A 17,128-nucleotide genomic window follows, 5' to 3' on the forward strand; every position below is an offset into this window, starting at 1 on the left:
TGAGAGTGAGGGGAGGAGGGAGGGGGGTGGTGTGGTACATCAGCTCCATCCAGTAGTGATGGCAGGGTGTAGTATCTGGTACATCCGTGAGCCTGTATGAGGACTCTGGCTATGCACGCCATGTCTAGTGTCTGCTCTGCCCTCCTCTGAATATATGCTGTATGTCGATCCCTGATGACGTGGACCTCTGGTCTGTGCCTCTGAGAGGCCTTGGAGCGATATCCTGGTAGTCGTGGTCGCCGCCTAGCTCTGGCCTCCTCAGCTCGTATCAAAGTCATCCCCTGATGTGTGGGTGGTTGTGGCTGCATGGGTACTCTAGCCAGGAAGTAGTTTGTAAGGTGTGTCTGCTTGTCCGATCCTCCACCTTTCCCCGTCTGGAGGGCTCTCTCTCTATGCTGGTGCATATCCACCAAGAGTCTCTCAAGTAATCTTTGATCTAATGATGTCATCACTGCCTGTAATGAGACCTCTGGCCTGTCAAATAGAGTGGGGTACCGTGATCTGATCCCCGCATAGTGAGGGATCTGCATAAGAAGTGGCTCACACTCTACCTCCTGCCTGCATAATCTGCATATCCTGGCCTTGCGTGGGACCCGTGCTGCTCTGCCGCTCTCAATCTCAAGCTAGTGGGATGATACTCTGAGCTGTCTGATGGCTACTCTCATGCCATGTGGTAGGTATATATCCATGTAGTGGGGCCTCTGTATGAACCTGTCCTCTGTGAGCATAAGGAAATGATCTTTGTAATATGCCATCTTCGTGGCCAATGGCCCCGAAGGTGTGAGCCAAGTATGCTCTACATGTCTCTGTATGAGCTCATATGTGACAACTGTGTTCCTCTCAGTGTGTGAGAGGGCTTGGCGCGGTGCATCTGGATCATACTGTGAGGGAGGCAATCTGTCCATAGAGTAGCCGTATGTCTGAAGCCAGTTAGTCACACTCGCGTACCATGATCTCTCATCCCAAGAGTCTGCTAGCGCAAGAGCAAGGATCATGTGTCGCAGCTTGTGGAGGTATCCCACTGTCTGGAATAGCGCCTCCACTACCATGGGTGGGGCACCGAACTTTGCTCTCACAATGTCATGTGGGACTGATGGCTTGCTCCGGATCATCCTGGCAAGCAGCAATATCCGTGGCCTCTCGAGCCTGCTCCAAGCCTGCTATGATAATCTTGCGGTCCACACTGGGACAGCGTATACAAGAGCTGGTGTCACCAAAGTGTCAAATAGCCATATCTTGGGCTGCTTGTGCCATAGAGAAGCGGCTAGTCCTGGCTATAAAGGTGATGCCCAAGTATACATATGACTCTACTACCTCAATCTGGCTGCCCTCAAAAGGAAAAACTTATCTCCTCCAAATAATGCCTGATGTGTGGAATATCAAAACCTTGGTCTTGCCAAGGTTCACTGCCACTCCTCTCTGTGTACAAAATAATTCTAGAGCATGTATGTGGAGTTGGAGATCCTCCTGTGACTCTGCGAGTAAAATAGTGTCATCAACATATAGCATAATATGTACTTGAGTGCCTGATAGGTCGGCGCCTGATCCTCCTCTTTGTCGGATGTAGGTCTCCATATCATCTATGTACAGACCAAATAGAGTAGGGGAGCGTGGACACCCTTGTGTCACCCCAATGGTGCTAGTGATGCTATCTGATAGTCCTCCTGGGCATCTGACCCTGCTTGACACTCTCTCATACAAAGCATATATGGCCATATCATGTCCGGGGGTATCCCAAGAGATATGAGTCGCTGTAGTAGTCTCTCTCTGGGGACTGTGTCAAAGGCTTTGCGGAAGTCCACAAAGTAACAATAGAGGCGTCTCCCTCGGCTTCGTGACTGCTCTATCAGGCATCTGAGAGTGAAGATTTGGTCCACAGTAGAGAATGTGTGTCTGAAGCCTGCATCCCCCCATCGTCTATATATAGTATATATATATGAATTCTGTACATATATAGTACAATTAAACCGTGAAAATCAAAGAAAATCCAAAAAAGCTTCAGACAGATTGAAAATGAGTAGACCCGCTACATCATCATGCACTCCCAATTTGTACACATTCCTTAGATGTAATGAAAATAAAACAAGAGAACTACTCTATACTTGCAATATTATGAGGTTTTGTGTAGAAAGTACATTTGCAAGCCTGTTGTGCTATTGGCTTACAAGAACGCAGAGATTTCCATCGTTGGGGTTAGCAAGAAGGGGGATATCTCGATAGCCAAAGCTAGAAATAAATGCACCTTGCCTGTAAAAAGTTCGTCAGTTGTACGCATGATTTTCAGAACATAAGCAGTCTTTGGCAAACACACATAGTACCATAAGCATGAAACAATGCCAAAAGTATGATTATGCTAATCAATACAGCGCTTGCACTTACTACTGCATTAAAGTAGGAAATCCAACAAGCATTCCATATATTCTAATCAAAGCATAGAAGAATGTGCACGGCACACACTATTTGTGACACAAAGAGCCGAGATGCTGGGTGGGAAAAGAGGTGTACTAGCATGGGTTTCAACTATCTGAGATCCAAGCAAGCTTTTGCGGTATGGAATTCACGAAACAACAGCAGCATCATAGAGTTTAGAATTCACAAAACAACAGCAGCATAATAGATTTTAGAAAAGCATGTTTATGCTGGTCCAATGAAGCTTTTGAATTATAGTAGAAGGTACCGAGAATAGAGGGAAACCTAGCTATAAGCAACAAATAGACTGTTAACCATCCGCTCCTATGGAGTTGAGGAGATAAACCGTGACTGAAAAAAAAGCAGCAGAGAAGGCCACAACTGGAACGACAAGCAGCAGAGATCTGTAAGCAAATTAACCATAACTAGAACGAGGACAAGAACCATAACTGGAATGACAGGCAACAAAGATCTGTAGGCAAGAAAGTCAGTGATTCACTCCTATGGAGTTCAAGAAACGTGCATCACTTGCATTGGTACCATCACTTGCCTTGGTATCTTCACCTGCATATCAACATTTCCTCTTCTTATTCACACACATATGAGAGAGAGAGAGAGAGAGAGAGAGAGAGAGAGAGATTACATGCTGCTGTTGCTGCTGCAAGGAACTCCACCTTTATGTGAACCTCATGTGTCATGCAAGTAATGATATCCTTGACACGAGGATCTTTTTCATCAATAAGGAACCTATCTCCGACATTCACCATAGCATGATGGTATTGGTTGAACAAGTCTTGGGTTTTGCAAAGGAGGCTTATAATATCTTCGCTTGATGCCTTTGGAAACTTATTATGAAGGCAATTTCAAAACCTTTTATTGTTTGATATAATCTTTTTCCATATATCTTTTAAGTACTCAACCGGATTTTTTTCTGTTGAATCGCCTTTCACTCCTTGTTTACTGATAAACATTTTCATGATGCCCCGTACCTACAAACAAATTATTTGTTAAATAATCTCTCTCTCTCTCTCTCTCTCTCTCTCTCTCTCTCTCTCTCTCTCTCTCTGTGCACACTGCCCTGCTGCTGCAACTGCTTGCTGCTGCTGGGCACTCCACCTGCACGCTGCCTTGCTGAAGCACCTGCGCACTGCCCTGTTGAAGCACCTGCGCACTGCCCTGCTGCTACTGCTACACCTCTGCGTGCTACCGTGCTATTTGCTACTGCGTGTTGCATCTGCACGCCACCTATCTATCTTGAGGACGACCTCACCAAGATGCAACAGGACCACCACCGAGCATGCATTCCTAGAGTCAAAAAAGCTCGTAAAAAAGGGAAGAAGGCGGTATACCGATATGGTAGTATCATCATTGATGGCAAGACCATCGCATAGAGACTCGCGGCCTATTGGACACATGAGGAGATCAACCTCGCAGTTTGGAGCTGCAACGGGGATCTATGGACACACCCAGAGAGACTTGAGGAGGTGATGAGAGGACGGGACATCATTCTTCTAACAGAGACACTTGAGAGTCCAGAGCGGAGTCTACCAAAGATCCAAGGCTTTCGTAATTCATTCGGAGTCCTCACATCGAGAAAGCACCCACGAGCACACCACACGAGGATCGGGAGAGGTGGCTGTAAGAAACTGCTAACGTGTCAAGCCTAAAGAATGGAGCCTACTTACAGATGTGGCAGATGGACCTAAACTGTCACAAAGTGATGACGTGGCTGCCCGAGAGCAAAAACCCTAACCCTAATTTTTGCCAAAAACCCTAACTGTTGAAACCCTAATTCTAGTAACCCTAACCCTAAAACCTACAAACCCTAATTTTGCTGCCAAAAACCCTAAAATTGTAGAAACCCTAACCCTAAGGACAGCAAGGAGATTTCTGCGTTTTGCGCTGGCTCATGATGTGGCAGGTTGTATGGATTTCCGTGATTTACGATGGTAGCTTTTGGCATTGCTTTTTGGACCAGAAGCTTTTGAGTTTGAAAGCTTTTCATGTAAACTGCTTTTTAACAAACTGCTAACGTGTCAAGCCTAAAGAATGGAGCCAACGTACAGATGTGGCCGAGGGGCCTAAACTGTCACAAAGTGATGACGTGCCTACCTGAGAGCAAAAACCCTAACCCTAATTTTTGCCAAAAACCCTAACTGTAGAAACCCTAACACTAACCCTAACCCTAAGGGCAGTAGGGAGATTTCCGCGTTTTGCGCTAGCCGATGACGTGGCAGGTTGTATGGATTTTCGTGATTTATGTTGGCAGCTTTTGGCATTGCTTTTTGGACCAGAAGCTTTTGAGTTTGAAAGCTTTTCATGTAAACTGCTTTTTAGGCCAAGGGCCTTTAAATATGAGGCTAGGGCTCATTCTCTGGCATGCTTCCTGGCGAAGGTGCAGAGTCTGGAGTACCAGCTTGTACTGTGTTGATGCAATATAAAGAAATACCGAAAGGGGCGCCAAGGTTTGGGGCCAATACTCTCTGGGGTCGAATTCTACCACTCCGTTTCACGTGTCGTCTCTCTCTCTCTTTCAGTTGTTATTGAACTGCTAAAAGTCTGTTCAGTCTGTTCTTTTCTATTGGCACGTGGTGCCTGCCTTGTGACAGTGGTATCAAAGCATCAAGCGTGTGCTTTTCTAAAAGCATACCGGTCCCACAAAAGAGCAGACAAAGCTTTATTCGAGGTATCTTCACCCTGCAACCCGGACTTATTAGCCATTCATTCCCACCCTTACTTCATCGCGCATCGGGCGCGCTCCCGTCTTCACCGCTCATGTCTTACATGGCATAAGCCAATTAAGATCACTTGCAAGAGAAGGATCCAGATTTGTTTTAAGTCACTGTTGTTCTCTGAAGCAGTGCCATGCAGATGTTGATGTCTACAGCTACCAAGCAGCATACTCCAAGTACTTGGCAAGCTTTCAAGGAAAAAATAAAAATAAAAATTGCCCGAAGATATATGGTTTCTGACATCTTCCTTCGAAGTGCAACTTCTGGCAGAGTGAGGTATCCTGAAATGCTTGCCATGGAAACCCTACAGAGAAACATAGTCATCCGACAGGATCTCTGGCACCTCTATATCACACAAACTTGGATCACATCCCCCCTCCGAACGAAGATGTCACACTACGAATACCATTTTCTTACCATACTGGAGGAGGAGTTCATACAACGACCATGCTATATGGACACCCACATGCCACACAGCTGACGCGTGGCAAATGGTTAGCTCAGAGTGTCATCACACAGACTAGAGATGAAGGTGGGGGAGGTTGAGGCCCTACGGGCTCCTGGCCACGCACCTTTTAGGCAGACCTTCTCTACTATCGACCACATCTTCAGTCTGCACTGCCTCATTGATGGGACAAAGGTGCGGAAGAAGAGGATTTACTACTGCTTTGTGGATTTCCACAAAGCATTTGATATTGTCCCACGGAAGAGGCTCTTTCGACGACTCCAGAGTTTGGGGATACCTTCGCAGATGATATGGGCCATCTACGCTCTCTATGAGAGAGTGATTGGAAGAGTTCGTTGCGCACTAGGTACGTCAGAGTCTCACATCATTGGTGTTAAGCAAGGATGCCCCCTCTCCCCAACCCTCTTCGAACTCTAGATCGACGAGATCTCCGACCCCATCCTACAAGCAGGAGGGACATGAGCGGACCTAGCAGGTACCACAGTCGAGATTATGCTATATGTTGAGGACATTTTATTGATTTCAAAGTCACCAGAGGGCCTATAGACCCATTTGGATGAGTTTTGTATAGACAGGGGACTCATACTGAATCTTGGAAAAACCAAGACCATGATCTTCCACAACTCTAGAGCAGTTCGACGAGCAGCCAAATTTACAGCAGCAGGAGGATTAGTAGAGGTGGTCACCTCCTACATCTACCTGGGAGTCAAATTCACCAGCAGACATGGGCCCTTCTCCATGGCACAGGCCGTCATTGGCAGACTCATCAGAGGATATGCAGCACTCGCCATGCTAGATTAGAGCGGAGTGGCCGTTGAGCACACTTTCGGGAGCCTCGCACAAAGGGGTGGCTATTCGACACATTAGTCACTCCACCCTGATGTATGTGGCAACAGTATGGGCACCTTGACAGATAGCCAATGGGCACGATTTGAGAGACCACAGATCTATATGATTTCTCGCATGTTTCAAGGTAAGCACACGGTGCCGTCAGACATCATCAAGGCAGAGCTTGCCACCCCCCCATGGTAGTGGAGGCACTTTTCAAGACGGTATGCTTCATCCAGAGAGTGCGAGAGCTCCAGACCGACAGACTCACACAATGAGCATTTGAGTCAGCTATACAGATATCAAAGACAGGATACGACAGAGCATGGTACACACAAATTGGAGCATGGTTCAGAGCACACGGCCTTGACTTGGAGAGTTTGTCACCTTTCCTGTACGACCCTCACTTCCCCAAACTTCATATCTCGCACATTGAGAGAAAAATAGTGATCCGACACGCTCTCTGGTACCTCTATATCAAACAAACTTGGATCACATCCACCCTCCGGCCAAAGATGTCACACTATAGAGAGGATGGGTTCATACAACGATCATGCTATATGGACACCCACATGCCCCACAGCTCACGGGTGGCAATTGGTTAGCTCAGAGTGTCATCACACGGATTAGAGATCGAGGTGGGGCAAGCTCATGACATTCCCATGGAGGAGAGTGCGTAGAGTATGCAGAAAGAGAGTGGAGAGCGATGAGCATTTTGTTTGCAGATGCAGAGCTTATGCAGGTACCAGAGGTCAATACGAGCCCCTATTCAGAGGGTAGCCTACCTTCAGAGATATCATGCACTCTCGAGATCAGAGAGAGTTGGGGCGCTACTTGCTAGAGATATAGAGGCACAGGGACACACTTCTGCAGCCACCTACATAAATACCAAGGAAGGGAGGGGGGGGGGGGGGGGGGGGGGGAGACAGTCACAACTTACAGATTTCTTTCAAAGAGCTATACCCCTCCGACTTCCAAACCCACCAAGGGGAGTGACCCTTCAAACAGCAGGCTGAGGCGAGCAGTGCTCGACGACGTCCACGAGCTACAAGACCCTAAGCATTCTTATTATAGTATCTTAGGTTGACATAGGGCAAAAAGGTGTAACTGGTGCAAAAAACATAACATGCTAAAAATGGCTAAAAATGTGTGCACCCAGCCAGGCTCAGAAAATGACCGGCCGGAAACGTACTAAAAGTGTCTGCCCATGCAATCTACATGATGTGCGATGGATGGCCAACCCGGGAATCATTGGAAACAATTTGGCTATTCTTGGTCTCAGTAGTGGCTTTCAACATTTTGGAGAAGAAGACCATTGAGGACTTGATGAAGTCCCTTGACGGCCTCTACAAGAAACCATCAGCGTCCAACAAAGTATGTCCCTTGACGACCACTACAAGAAACCATCAACATCTAGAAAAGTATTTCTCATGAAGCAATAAGTCCATCTAAAAATGGTAGAGAGTGGTTCAGTTGTAGAACACTTGAATGACTTCAACACTTGAATTACTTCTTGCATTAAGACCGCACCCAGACTACGACCACAAGCATCACAATATACTTCAAATGACTTCTGCATATCCGACAAAGTCAAAACTGGTCCTGTAGTCAATTTCCCTTTCAAAGTCTGAAAGGCAGTCACCTCTCTAGGTCCCCACGAGAAAGAGACTCCTTTCTGTGTCAAGATATGCAAAAGGGAAGTAATCTCTGCAAAATTTCTAATGAACCGCGTGTACTACGAACAAAAGCCCAAGAAGCTTCTAACTTCATGGACATTCTTCACATCAGGCCAATAACGAATAGTCTCTATCTTGGCTGAGTCCATTTGCACTCCTGCTGCTGAGACAATGTGTCCCAAAAAGTGTATCTCTGGTAGGAAAAAATCACTTTTCTTCGCATCACCAACTTGTGATCTCGTAATGCCTGAAAGACCTGAAGCAGATGTTCTCTATATTTTGCCTCATCCTTGGAGAAAACAATGATGTCGTCAATGAAAGTGCCAACAAATAGTCTGTGCTCGCGAAAAATCTTGTCCATCATCATCTGGTTAAATGTCCCAGGAGCATTGGTTAGTCCAAAAGGCATCACCAAAAACTCAAATAACCCAAAAGTCGTTCCAAAGGCTGTCTTGTAGACATCTCCCGGTGCGATTCTGATCTGATGATATCCACTCTTCAAATCAATCCTGCTAAAGCACAAAGATCCCTGTAATCTGTCGAGTATATCATCGATCCTAGGAATCGGAAATCTGTTCTTGATGGTGATTTTGTTGAGAGCTCTATAATCGATGCACATTCTTCAAGATTCTTCTTTCTTCAAAACCAACAACATTGGAGAGCAGTACGGTGAAGTACTAGGCTGGACAAGACCTGTTTTTAAGAGGTTTTTCACTTGGTTCATAATTTCTTCATTCTCGGCTCGGCTCACACGGTAAGGTGGCCGGTTCAGTGGTGTGCTTCCAGATATCAGATCAGTAGTATGATCTTCAGGACGAGAGGGTGGTAACTCGCCTGGTAGGCCCTCTGAGAAGCAATCGACATGAGTGTGGAGAAAATCTTGGCGTTCTTTATCAAGTTCAGACATATTTGTCCAATTCTCATCATTCATCTCTCTCAAGAAGATCGAGTAAACAAACAGATTGGATTTCATTAATTTTGAAATGGACGATTCTCATAGAATAGGGATAGACTCGTCCTTAAGTTTTACATCTAGTACAATGGTTCCGCCGTTCTGTGTAGTCAAAGTCGCTGTTCTCGCTCGATAGTTGACCATAGTGTTGTTCTTGTGGTACCAGGGAATTCCCAAGAGGACATCGCAACCTTCCAAAGGCATTATATAGAGGTCCTCATGCCCCAAATACCCTTGACAATGCAACCGAAGTTTGCCAATGACAGGTGTAATGGCTATGTCCCTGCTAGGTGCCACTAGAACTGCCTCTGCTAGTGGTCCCATCTGATCGGGTGTGATCTCGAGCCGCGCCGCCAATTCAGGTGAAATGAAGTTGGCCTTAGCTCCTCCATCAAAGAAGATCAGGGCTTCTTGGTCTTTTACTTTGCCCCAAGCTCGGCAAAGTTCTGTACTCTTGTCCATCGTGCTTGGGTCAGTACCCACGCAATCTGGAACCACTCCTGTTTTCATCTTGTCTTTTCGTCCACGTTCCTCAGCTGCTTTCGAAATCTCAGGCCTTTCTTCATCCTTGTCGTTCTGTTCTTTTGGTGCCTTTTTAGGGCACTTCGCAGAGATATGCCCAGTTTCCCCGCATCCAAAGCACTTCCCCTCTTTGATGTAAAGAGCCCTCTCCCGAGGAGCGAGTTTGGGTCGTGCATCCTTTTCTTTCTTTTTTGGGTTGCTCTTCCTCTTCCTACTTTTATTTTTCGAAGTCTGTTCGGCCCTTGCGTCATGATTTCATCTGTGGGGTAGGTCATACTGCTTGAGTGAATGGCACAACCCCGTTTCGCATGACTCATCAGCTCCTGAATGGAAGCTGACATTTGTTCTAAGCAATGATCTCGGATCTCTGTAAGAAGACCCAAGGTAAACCGCTCAATCTGTTCTTTGAACGAGATCTTCTTAAATTGAGAGGTGGGTAGAAAAGAGCTCCAGAATCTTCCTTTGTGTCCTTCTCGGTCATCCAAAGATGGTTCCAAGCAGTTCGTATGTTGCGTTCATACTCTCAAGTCAGCTAAGAAGAAATAAAAAGCCTTTTGAATTTCAACCATTTAACCGGCGCTGTCTTGGTTAATAGAAGAGTGGACCACCAAGTTCGAGCATTTCCCTTAGAGTAAGAGGCAGCCCTCCGAATCTTGGAGTGCTCTGAGTAACGCCCTCCTGAGAAATCTATGTTAAACTGTTGTATAAAAGACAAAGCCTTCGAAGCATCTCTATAACCAAAAAATGTGTCAAATTTAATTGACCGTCCAACTTCCTTAAACACTCATACTTTCTTGCTTTTATCTTTCAGAGAGTCATACTAGTTAGGTTTATTAACATTCTTCTTCTTTGAATAAAAGCTGCTGTCGTCAGAGTCCGAATTATATGAAGACGATTCCTCTATAGAACTGTCAACCACAGGGCAAGATTTAGGCTTCTTTGCCTTTTTCTAGCCCTTTCCGAAGCTTTGCTTTTTGCCTTTTCTGCCTTCTTCGCTTGAGTTAGAGGAGCTAGAAGAACTGTCAGAAGAAGAAGAAGAAGAAGAAGAAGAAGAATTGGGTACTCCTTCAAATCGAACACGCTTCTTCTGCTTTCTTGCCAATAAAAATGTAGACCGACGACCCAAATAACCCGGCAACTCAGTGCCTTTCTTCTGCTTTTTGTCGTGCTTTTCTGCTTTGTTTTGTGCGTCAAAAAGCTGAGCAATTTGTGCATCACCCACCTCTTCTAATTCTTGCTCTGTATACATCCTTGGAGTAGGAGGTTTCTTAGGGCCAGTTTGAGGGGTGGTTCAGTGGTCTGCCGCCACTAAGAATGCACCTCGTCGAAGGAGGTTTGGCTCATAAATTTCGCAAATTTTGGGTCCTTTGCAAAATTTAGCATTATCTTTGTTGCATCGCTGATCAATCGTCGACGCTCCATCTCTTCGATCTCCGCCTAAGTAGGACGAGGCGGGCCGTACTCCTCGCGTGAATCTTCGTTGTGATCTCTTCCCGCATCTCCAGATGCAGAGGAAGTTGACTGATCATTGTGTGAAGCCATAAGTGTTGTGTAAAAAGGATCGGATTTCCCGTAGATGAGAAATCGGCCGTGCTCTTATACCACTGTAACAGACCTGGACACTCCAAGTCAAGATTCTACCACGATACCACAAGAATACACTTCAAAACAGTTCACAGTACACAATTTATTTGGCACTGGCCCCGCGGAGTTCCGTGCCTAGAGATATTGGCCCCAAAGACTGGCGTCCCTTTCGGTATTTCTTTTTGTATTAATCTGCAACTCAAAGTATAAGCGAGTGGGAGGCTCTCACTCTCAGACTCCGCGTCCAGATGCTCTGAGAAGTGGGAGGCCTGCCCACTTATTTAAAGGTTTACAAGGGGATGCCAAAAGCAGAGCCACAAAAGCTGAGAATTAAAAGATTTTAAAATAAAGCATATTCTCTCACAAGCCTTGGGAAGAAATAGAACAAAGCTTTAAATAAATAAAGCTCCCTCTCTCTCAGGCATGGCGTAGATTCTACGTAACCAAAAGCTGCCAGCGAATTTCCGTAAAAAGCGCCGCAAAAAGCGGACGTCCCTAATGCCTACCTCATGACAGGAGTTTTGCATTTGCCTGGTGGTGTCCATACTGCCTTGCCACGTCAGCATTTCAGCGGCCGTACAGGGCAGCCACATCATCACTCCTGGCTGCACCCGGGAGTCCTTGCCAGAGAATGTGTGTACTGGGCAGCCACGACACCGAGTTGTGACAAGACGTCACCGCAAGATGCGGATTTCCAAATCTTGTGTCAAGGATGTGAAGTTTGATAACTACACAGGATGGAGACTTCACTGAAACTTTTGCCAACAGAAACTTCACTGAAAAATCCAAGTTGCGTCATGTTGGGATGCATCTCAAGGAGACTGCAAGCAATTGGTGGCTAGCCAAAATTCTGGAAGGTACTCAAGCCAGAACCTGGGCTCAATTCAAAGCTGAATTCTATGAACAATTTCTTTCACCTGATTTCAAGAAGGACATTTGGAAGGAATGGGACTGGCTTGCCCAGAAGGAACAAGAGAAAGACACCGCTTATGTTGACAAGTTTTGGTTGGTTCTTCTGAAAGTTACGCCTTTTATGAAGATTTTCGACGAGGAAAAGATGCGAAAGTTTGAAGCAGGTTTTCAACCACCGCTTCGGAAGAGAATGAAGGTGTACCCACACAACACCCTTCAGCGGATGATGGAGTCAGCAATCATTGCCGAGGATTTACATTCCATTGGTACCCCCAGACGGAAAGAACATAGCACATACCGTGCAAGGCAAAGAGCGGTCTATGATGACCATGGCAACCAAGGCAAAAAGCGTTCCACAGAGGACCCAGATGAGCCTAAGAAGCCAAAGGGTACCGAAAAACGGCTTAAGTATCTCACACCGAACCAAGTACAAATCTTTAAAGAACAAAGAAAGTGTTTCTATTGTGGTGAAAAAGGACATATGAAGCCCGACTGCCCTGTTCGGCAGCAACGGCAGGTACAAGCATCTTCGAAGAAGGAACAATCAAAGAAGGAACCCGCTCCACCGAGCTTGAATTCCATTCTTGATGTGCAAAAGAATACAGAAACCGAGAAACAAAAGTGCTAGCTCCTTAAAGGCTAGGGATCTGTGAATAACTAGCGGGTGTTGATCCTCTACGACCCTAGATCAACGGACAACTTCATCTCACGAGAAACTGCAGAACGCTTGGGCCTTACACCAGCTCAGCTTGGAACTCCAGTCACTCCGGATCGGCATTCGAGGGGTTGACCACCAATGCAAACTCCCGTGCAAGGACAACTCAATCCTCGGATTGGTGAATACAAGGACAACGAATGATTTTTGATGGCACCTATCGAGGGATGTGATATCATCTTGGGTATGCCATGGCATTACCATATCCAACCTGTCCTTGATTATGTAGAAAAGACCCTCGCTTTTGAGCATGAGGGCAAGAACATTAAAATTTTTGCTGATGCAGGGGATATCTCCATGAAGAAGGAAATAAAGAAGTGCATTTTTGCTTACTTGATTTTTGCACGTGCAAGAGATAAAACTAATGAGGGTTCGCTCTCTAGTTTGGAAATTAAACGTTTTCAATTTCTTGAAAAGTATAAAGATTGTTTCACGGACACTCTACCAAACAAGCTACCTCCGGAACGTTTGGAAGATCATCGCATTGATCTCGTACCCGGTAGCTCTCCCCCAAACCTACCCCCTTATCGGGTTAGTCTTGCTCAACAAGAGGAAATTTTGAAGCAAGTCAATGACCTTCTAGGAAAAGGTATAGTACGACCAAGTACTTCGCCTTACTGCTCTCTAGTTCTACTGGTGTAGAAGAAAGGCAGCATTTTTCGAATGTGCATAGATTATCGATCTCTAAACAAGATCACTATCAAGAATCGCTTTCCAATACCCCGGATTGATGATATTCTCGATAAGTTGCATGGAGCAAGCATCTTTAGTCACATTGACTTAAAAAGCGGGTATCATCAAATACGCGTAGCCCTTGAAGATGTCCATAAGACTACCTTTCGCACAACTTTTGGACTTTATGAATTTTTGGTAATGCTCCTGCCACATTCAATCGAATGATAGATCGAATTTTCAGCCCACACCGAGCTTTCATAGGAGTGTTCTTTGATGACATACTCGTCTTTTCAAAGACCAAGGAGGAACATTGGAAGCACTTGGATATAGTGTTTCTGGAATTGCGAAAGTATGAGTTGCATGTGAATGCAAAAAACAGTGAATTCTTCATCACTGAGATACACTATCTCGGCCATATAGTCTCACAAAACCAAGTGAAAGTGGATCCAGCAAAGATCCAAGTCGTGCAAGATTGGCCAACTCCCACTACGGTACATGATGTACGAAGTTTTTTGGGATAATGTTCTTACTATCGGAGGTTTATCCGAGGCTTTGCTCAAGTAGCAGGATCACTTCATGACCTAACAAGGAAAAAGATCCCTTTCAGGTGGGGATCAAGACAACAACGTGCCTTTGGTAGTCTAAAGTACCTATTAGGCATGGACCTATTTTCATAGTGCCAGACTTAAGGGAACCATTCAAGGTTCATTGCGATGCTCCAGGTGATTGCATCGGTGCAATGCTTAACCAAGAAGCCAATGCAGTGGCTTATGAAAGTAGACGACTTAAGGATGCAGAATTGCATGCTTCGATCTATGAGAAGGAACTTATGGCTGTGATCCACGCCTTGTCTACCTGGAAGCATTATCTTCTAGGAGCGGATTTTGTGATCAAAACCGATCACCAGAGTTTGTGGTATCTTCTTACGCAATGGAAATTATTTGAGAGGCAAATGAGATGGGCCAACTTTTCGTCCATGTTTCACTGCCAGATGCTCCATATGGCTGGGAGTAAGAATGTGGTTTGCAGACGCATTGTTTAGACGGCCTAGGGTGAACGCATTACTTCTGTGTATCACCAAGAACTCGAATCACTTCCAGAGTTGTATCCGAATGACCCAGACTTCTCCTCCACTTGGAATAAGTTCCAGAACAACAGAGAGGATGAATATCCCTATTCTATTCGGGATGGTTACCTCTATCATCACCAATCAATTTGCGTGGCAGAACCATTGAGAAAGAAAATCATGGAAGAAGCACATGCTTCAACATATGCGGATCATCGGGGAATTCTCCCTACGACCTTAGCATTGGAAATATATTTCTTTTGGCCAAGCCTTAAAGCAGACATTGATCAATATGTTAGGGAATGCTTCGTTTGCCAAAAAGTAAAGTATGATCGGCATAAGACGCCTGGGTTACTCCAACATTTACCTGTGCTTGATCAACCCTGGGAGAGTATTGCCATGGATTTTATTATGGATCTCCCAAAGACTCAAATCGAAAATGATGCGATCTGGACCATCGTGGATAGATTTAGCAAGCAAGCTCACTTTATTCCAGTCAAGAAAACAATCAAAGCAGACCATATGGCTATAATTTTTCTAGCACAGATCTTTAAGCATCATGAGCTGTTCGTGAGTGATCGAGATCCTTGCATGACAGGCAACTTTTGGCGTGCCTTGTTTGATAACCTTGGCACAAAGTTGAATTTTTCTTCTGCATATTATCCTCAAATGGATGGGCAGAGTGAGATCACTAATTCCACAGTATTGGATATGCTGAAATCTTATGTGTCAGAAAGGCAGTCTGACTGGGAGAAGTATTTGCCTCTTGTTGAGTACGCGTATAACAATACCGTGAATTCGTCTATGGAGAAAGCACCTTTTGAGATTCTCTATGGTAAGCCTTTGCGTATAATATTTTTGCAGTAGATGAGTTTGTTCGGGATTTAGACACGGCCTACGGGGATTCTCTATGGTAAGCCTTTGCGTATAATATTTTTGCAGTAGATGAGTTTGTTTGGGATTTAGACACGGCCTACGGGGAAGTTAAGAGAGCAATTTTCAGCTCTCACGAAAAACATAAGAAAGCTGCAGACAAGCACAAAAGGAATCTAGACTTAACCGTTGGTCAATTAGTCTTACTCAAGTTTGAGAAGGCAAGACTAAAGAAACAAGCGACTCATAAAGGGAAAGTGGTAAAACTTTCCAATCGCTATTATGGGTTGTTTAAGATAATTGACCAAGTGAACGATGCGACGTTCCGATTAGACTTACCATCTAAGTGGAACATCCACAATGCTTTCCATGTTAGTTTACTCGGGCCATATGTGGGACCGCCTCCAAGTCAGCCTGTTGCTGAGGAACCTCCCGAGGTTGAGGAAACGGAAGAAATACTCCAACCAGAGCAGATCACCAAAGTTGTATGCATCATCACGAGCGGCCACTTAAGTTCGGGAAGATTACACGAAAGTATTTGGTAAAGTTCAAGAATTATTCTACTCTAGATGCTCAGTGGATGATCGAGCAGGAATTAGAATCCTATCCCGAGATTCTGGAAGGATATGTACAAGCACTACAATTGAGGACAACTGTTTAGAAGCCAGAGAGATGTTGCTAAATGGACTAATTTCTTATTTTCTTATTTTCTCAAGTAATTTCTTTTTATTGAAATTAATATATTCAAAGATGTACACTTGAACCGTAAGGTTAGGAACTGTAGATCTACTAGAATTATTAAAAGCCATCACGAACGGAAAACTCTGATGTGTCATATGATGGGTGACATTAAGCATCACGAAGGGGTTTTTCCGTTAGTTCGGTAGGAGAGACCGGGAAACGAATATTTCTGATGCGTCACGTGATGGGCTGATGGGAGCATCGGCAAGGGAATATCTCGTTGCTTTGGCAAGAAACCCGAACTGGAAAGAGGAATACGTGTAAAGACGCAAGCACAAGAATAAAGATGGGTTCTGAGAAGCTTTTCTTAAAAAGAGGAATATTTTAACGAGTTTTCCTGGAAGAGCAGAAGCTTTTCCGCGAGGAATCTATGTTTGCATTGCATTTGTGCATGTGGTTGCATCCAGGGACGCCTGGGAAGTGTTGTGAAAAGCATTGTTTTTAACTTATAAGGTTTTATTGACTTTTTGGTCTGGTTCAGACCAATTTTAAAATTTGCCGACCGACCACTTAATAACTGGGCAGCCACTTAGAAAATAAAGCAACAAAATTTGCCAGTGAATTCTCTCTTCCTATTTCGGGTAGAACAACAAAAATAAAAAAAATAAAAAAAAATCGGCCGTGATCTCTACACGGACAACCTCCGCTCAGTTATTCCTGTCGTGGCTAGGGAGCTATAAAAGCATCCCATGTCCTCACTCAAAGGAAGGAGTTGCCAACGCTAGCAAGAGAAGACTCTGCCGCTAGAAAACACAAGAGATCGCGAGACTACGAAGCACGGAAGTCGCTGTTCCCGTACAAGAGCGACAGGTATCTATCGTGGATTCGCCGTACGAATACTTGTCCTGTGTTTGTGTGTGTGTTTGCGGGTACTTCATCGCAAAGGAGAAGCGGGAAGGGTTCGGCCTACGCTTGGGAATTCCGAGAACGGAATTCGGAAATTGTCTGCGGAGTCTTGACTCCAAGTACAGACGGAA

General features: G+C 45.1%; 1 protein-coding gene across 1 annotated transcript in view; it reads right to left on the reverse strand.

Moving 5' to 3' along the window:
- Positions 1–2,616: 2,616 nt before the first annotated feature.
- Positions 2,617–17,128, reverse strand: part of LOC147458141 (uncharacterized) — a 111,291-nt gene continuing 96,779 nt past the window's right edge. Inside the window, exons 2-3 of the mRNA XM_086512876.1 lie at positions 3,053–3,398; positions 2,617–2,973 (exon numbers count right to left, since the gene is read on the reverse strand). Of these exons, the coding sequence (XP_086369002.1) occupies positions 2,897–2,973; positions 3,053–3,176 (201 nt within the window). The 5' untranslated portion in view covers positions 3,177–3,398 and the 3' untranslated portion in view covers positions 2,617–2,896. The remainder of the gene's footprint in view (positions 2,974–3,052; positions 3,399–17,128) is intronic.

This window comes from Adiantum capillus-veneris, chromosome 5, assembly GCF_014529385.1.
Source record: "Adiantum capillus-veneris isolate H3 chromosome 5, ASM1452938v2, whole genome shotgun sequence".
NCBI lineage: Eukaryota > Viridiplantae > Streptophyta > Polypodiopsida > Polypodiales > Pteridaceae > Adiantum > Adiantum capillus-veneris.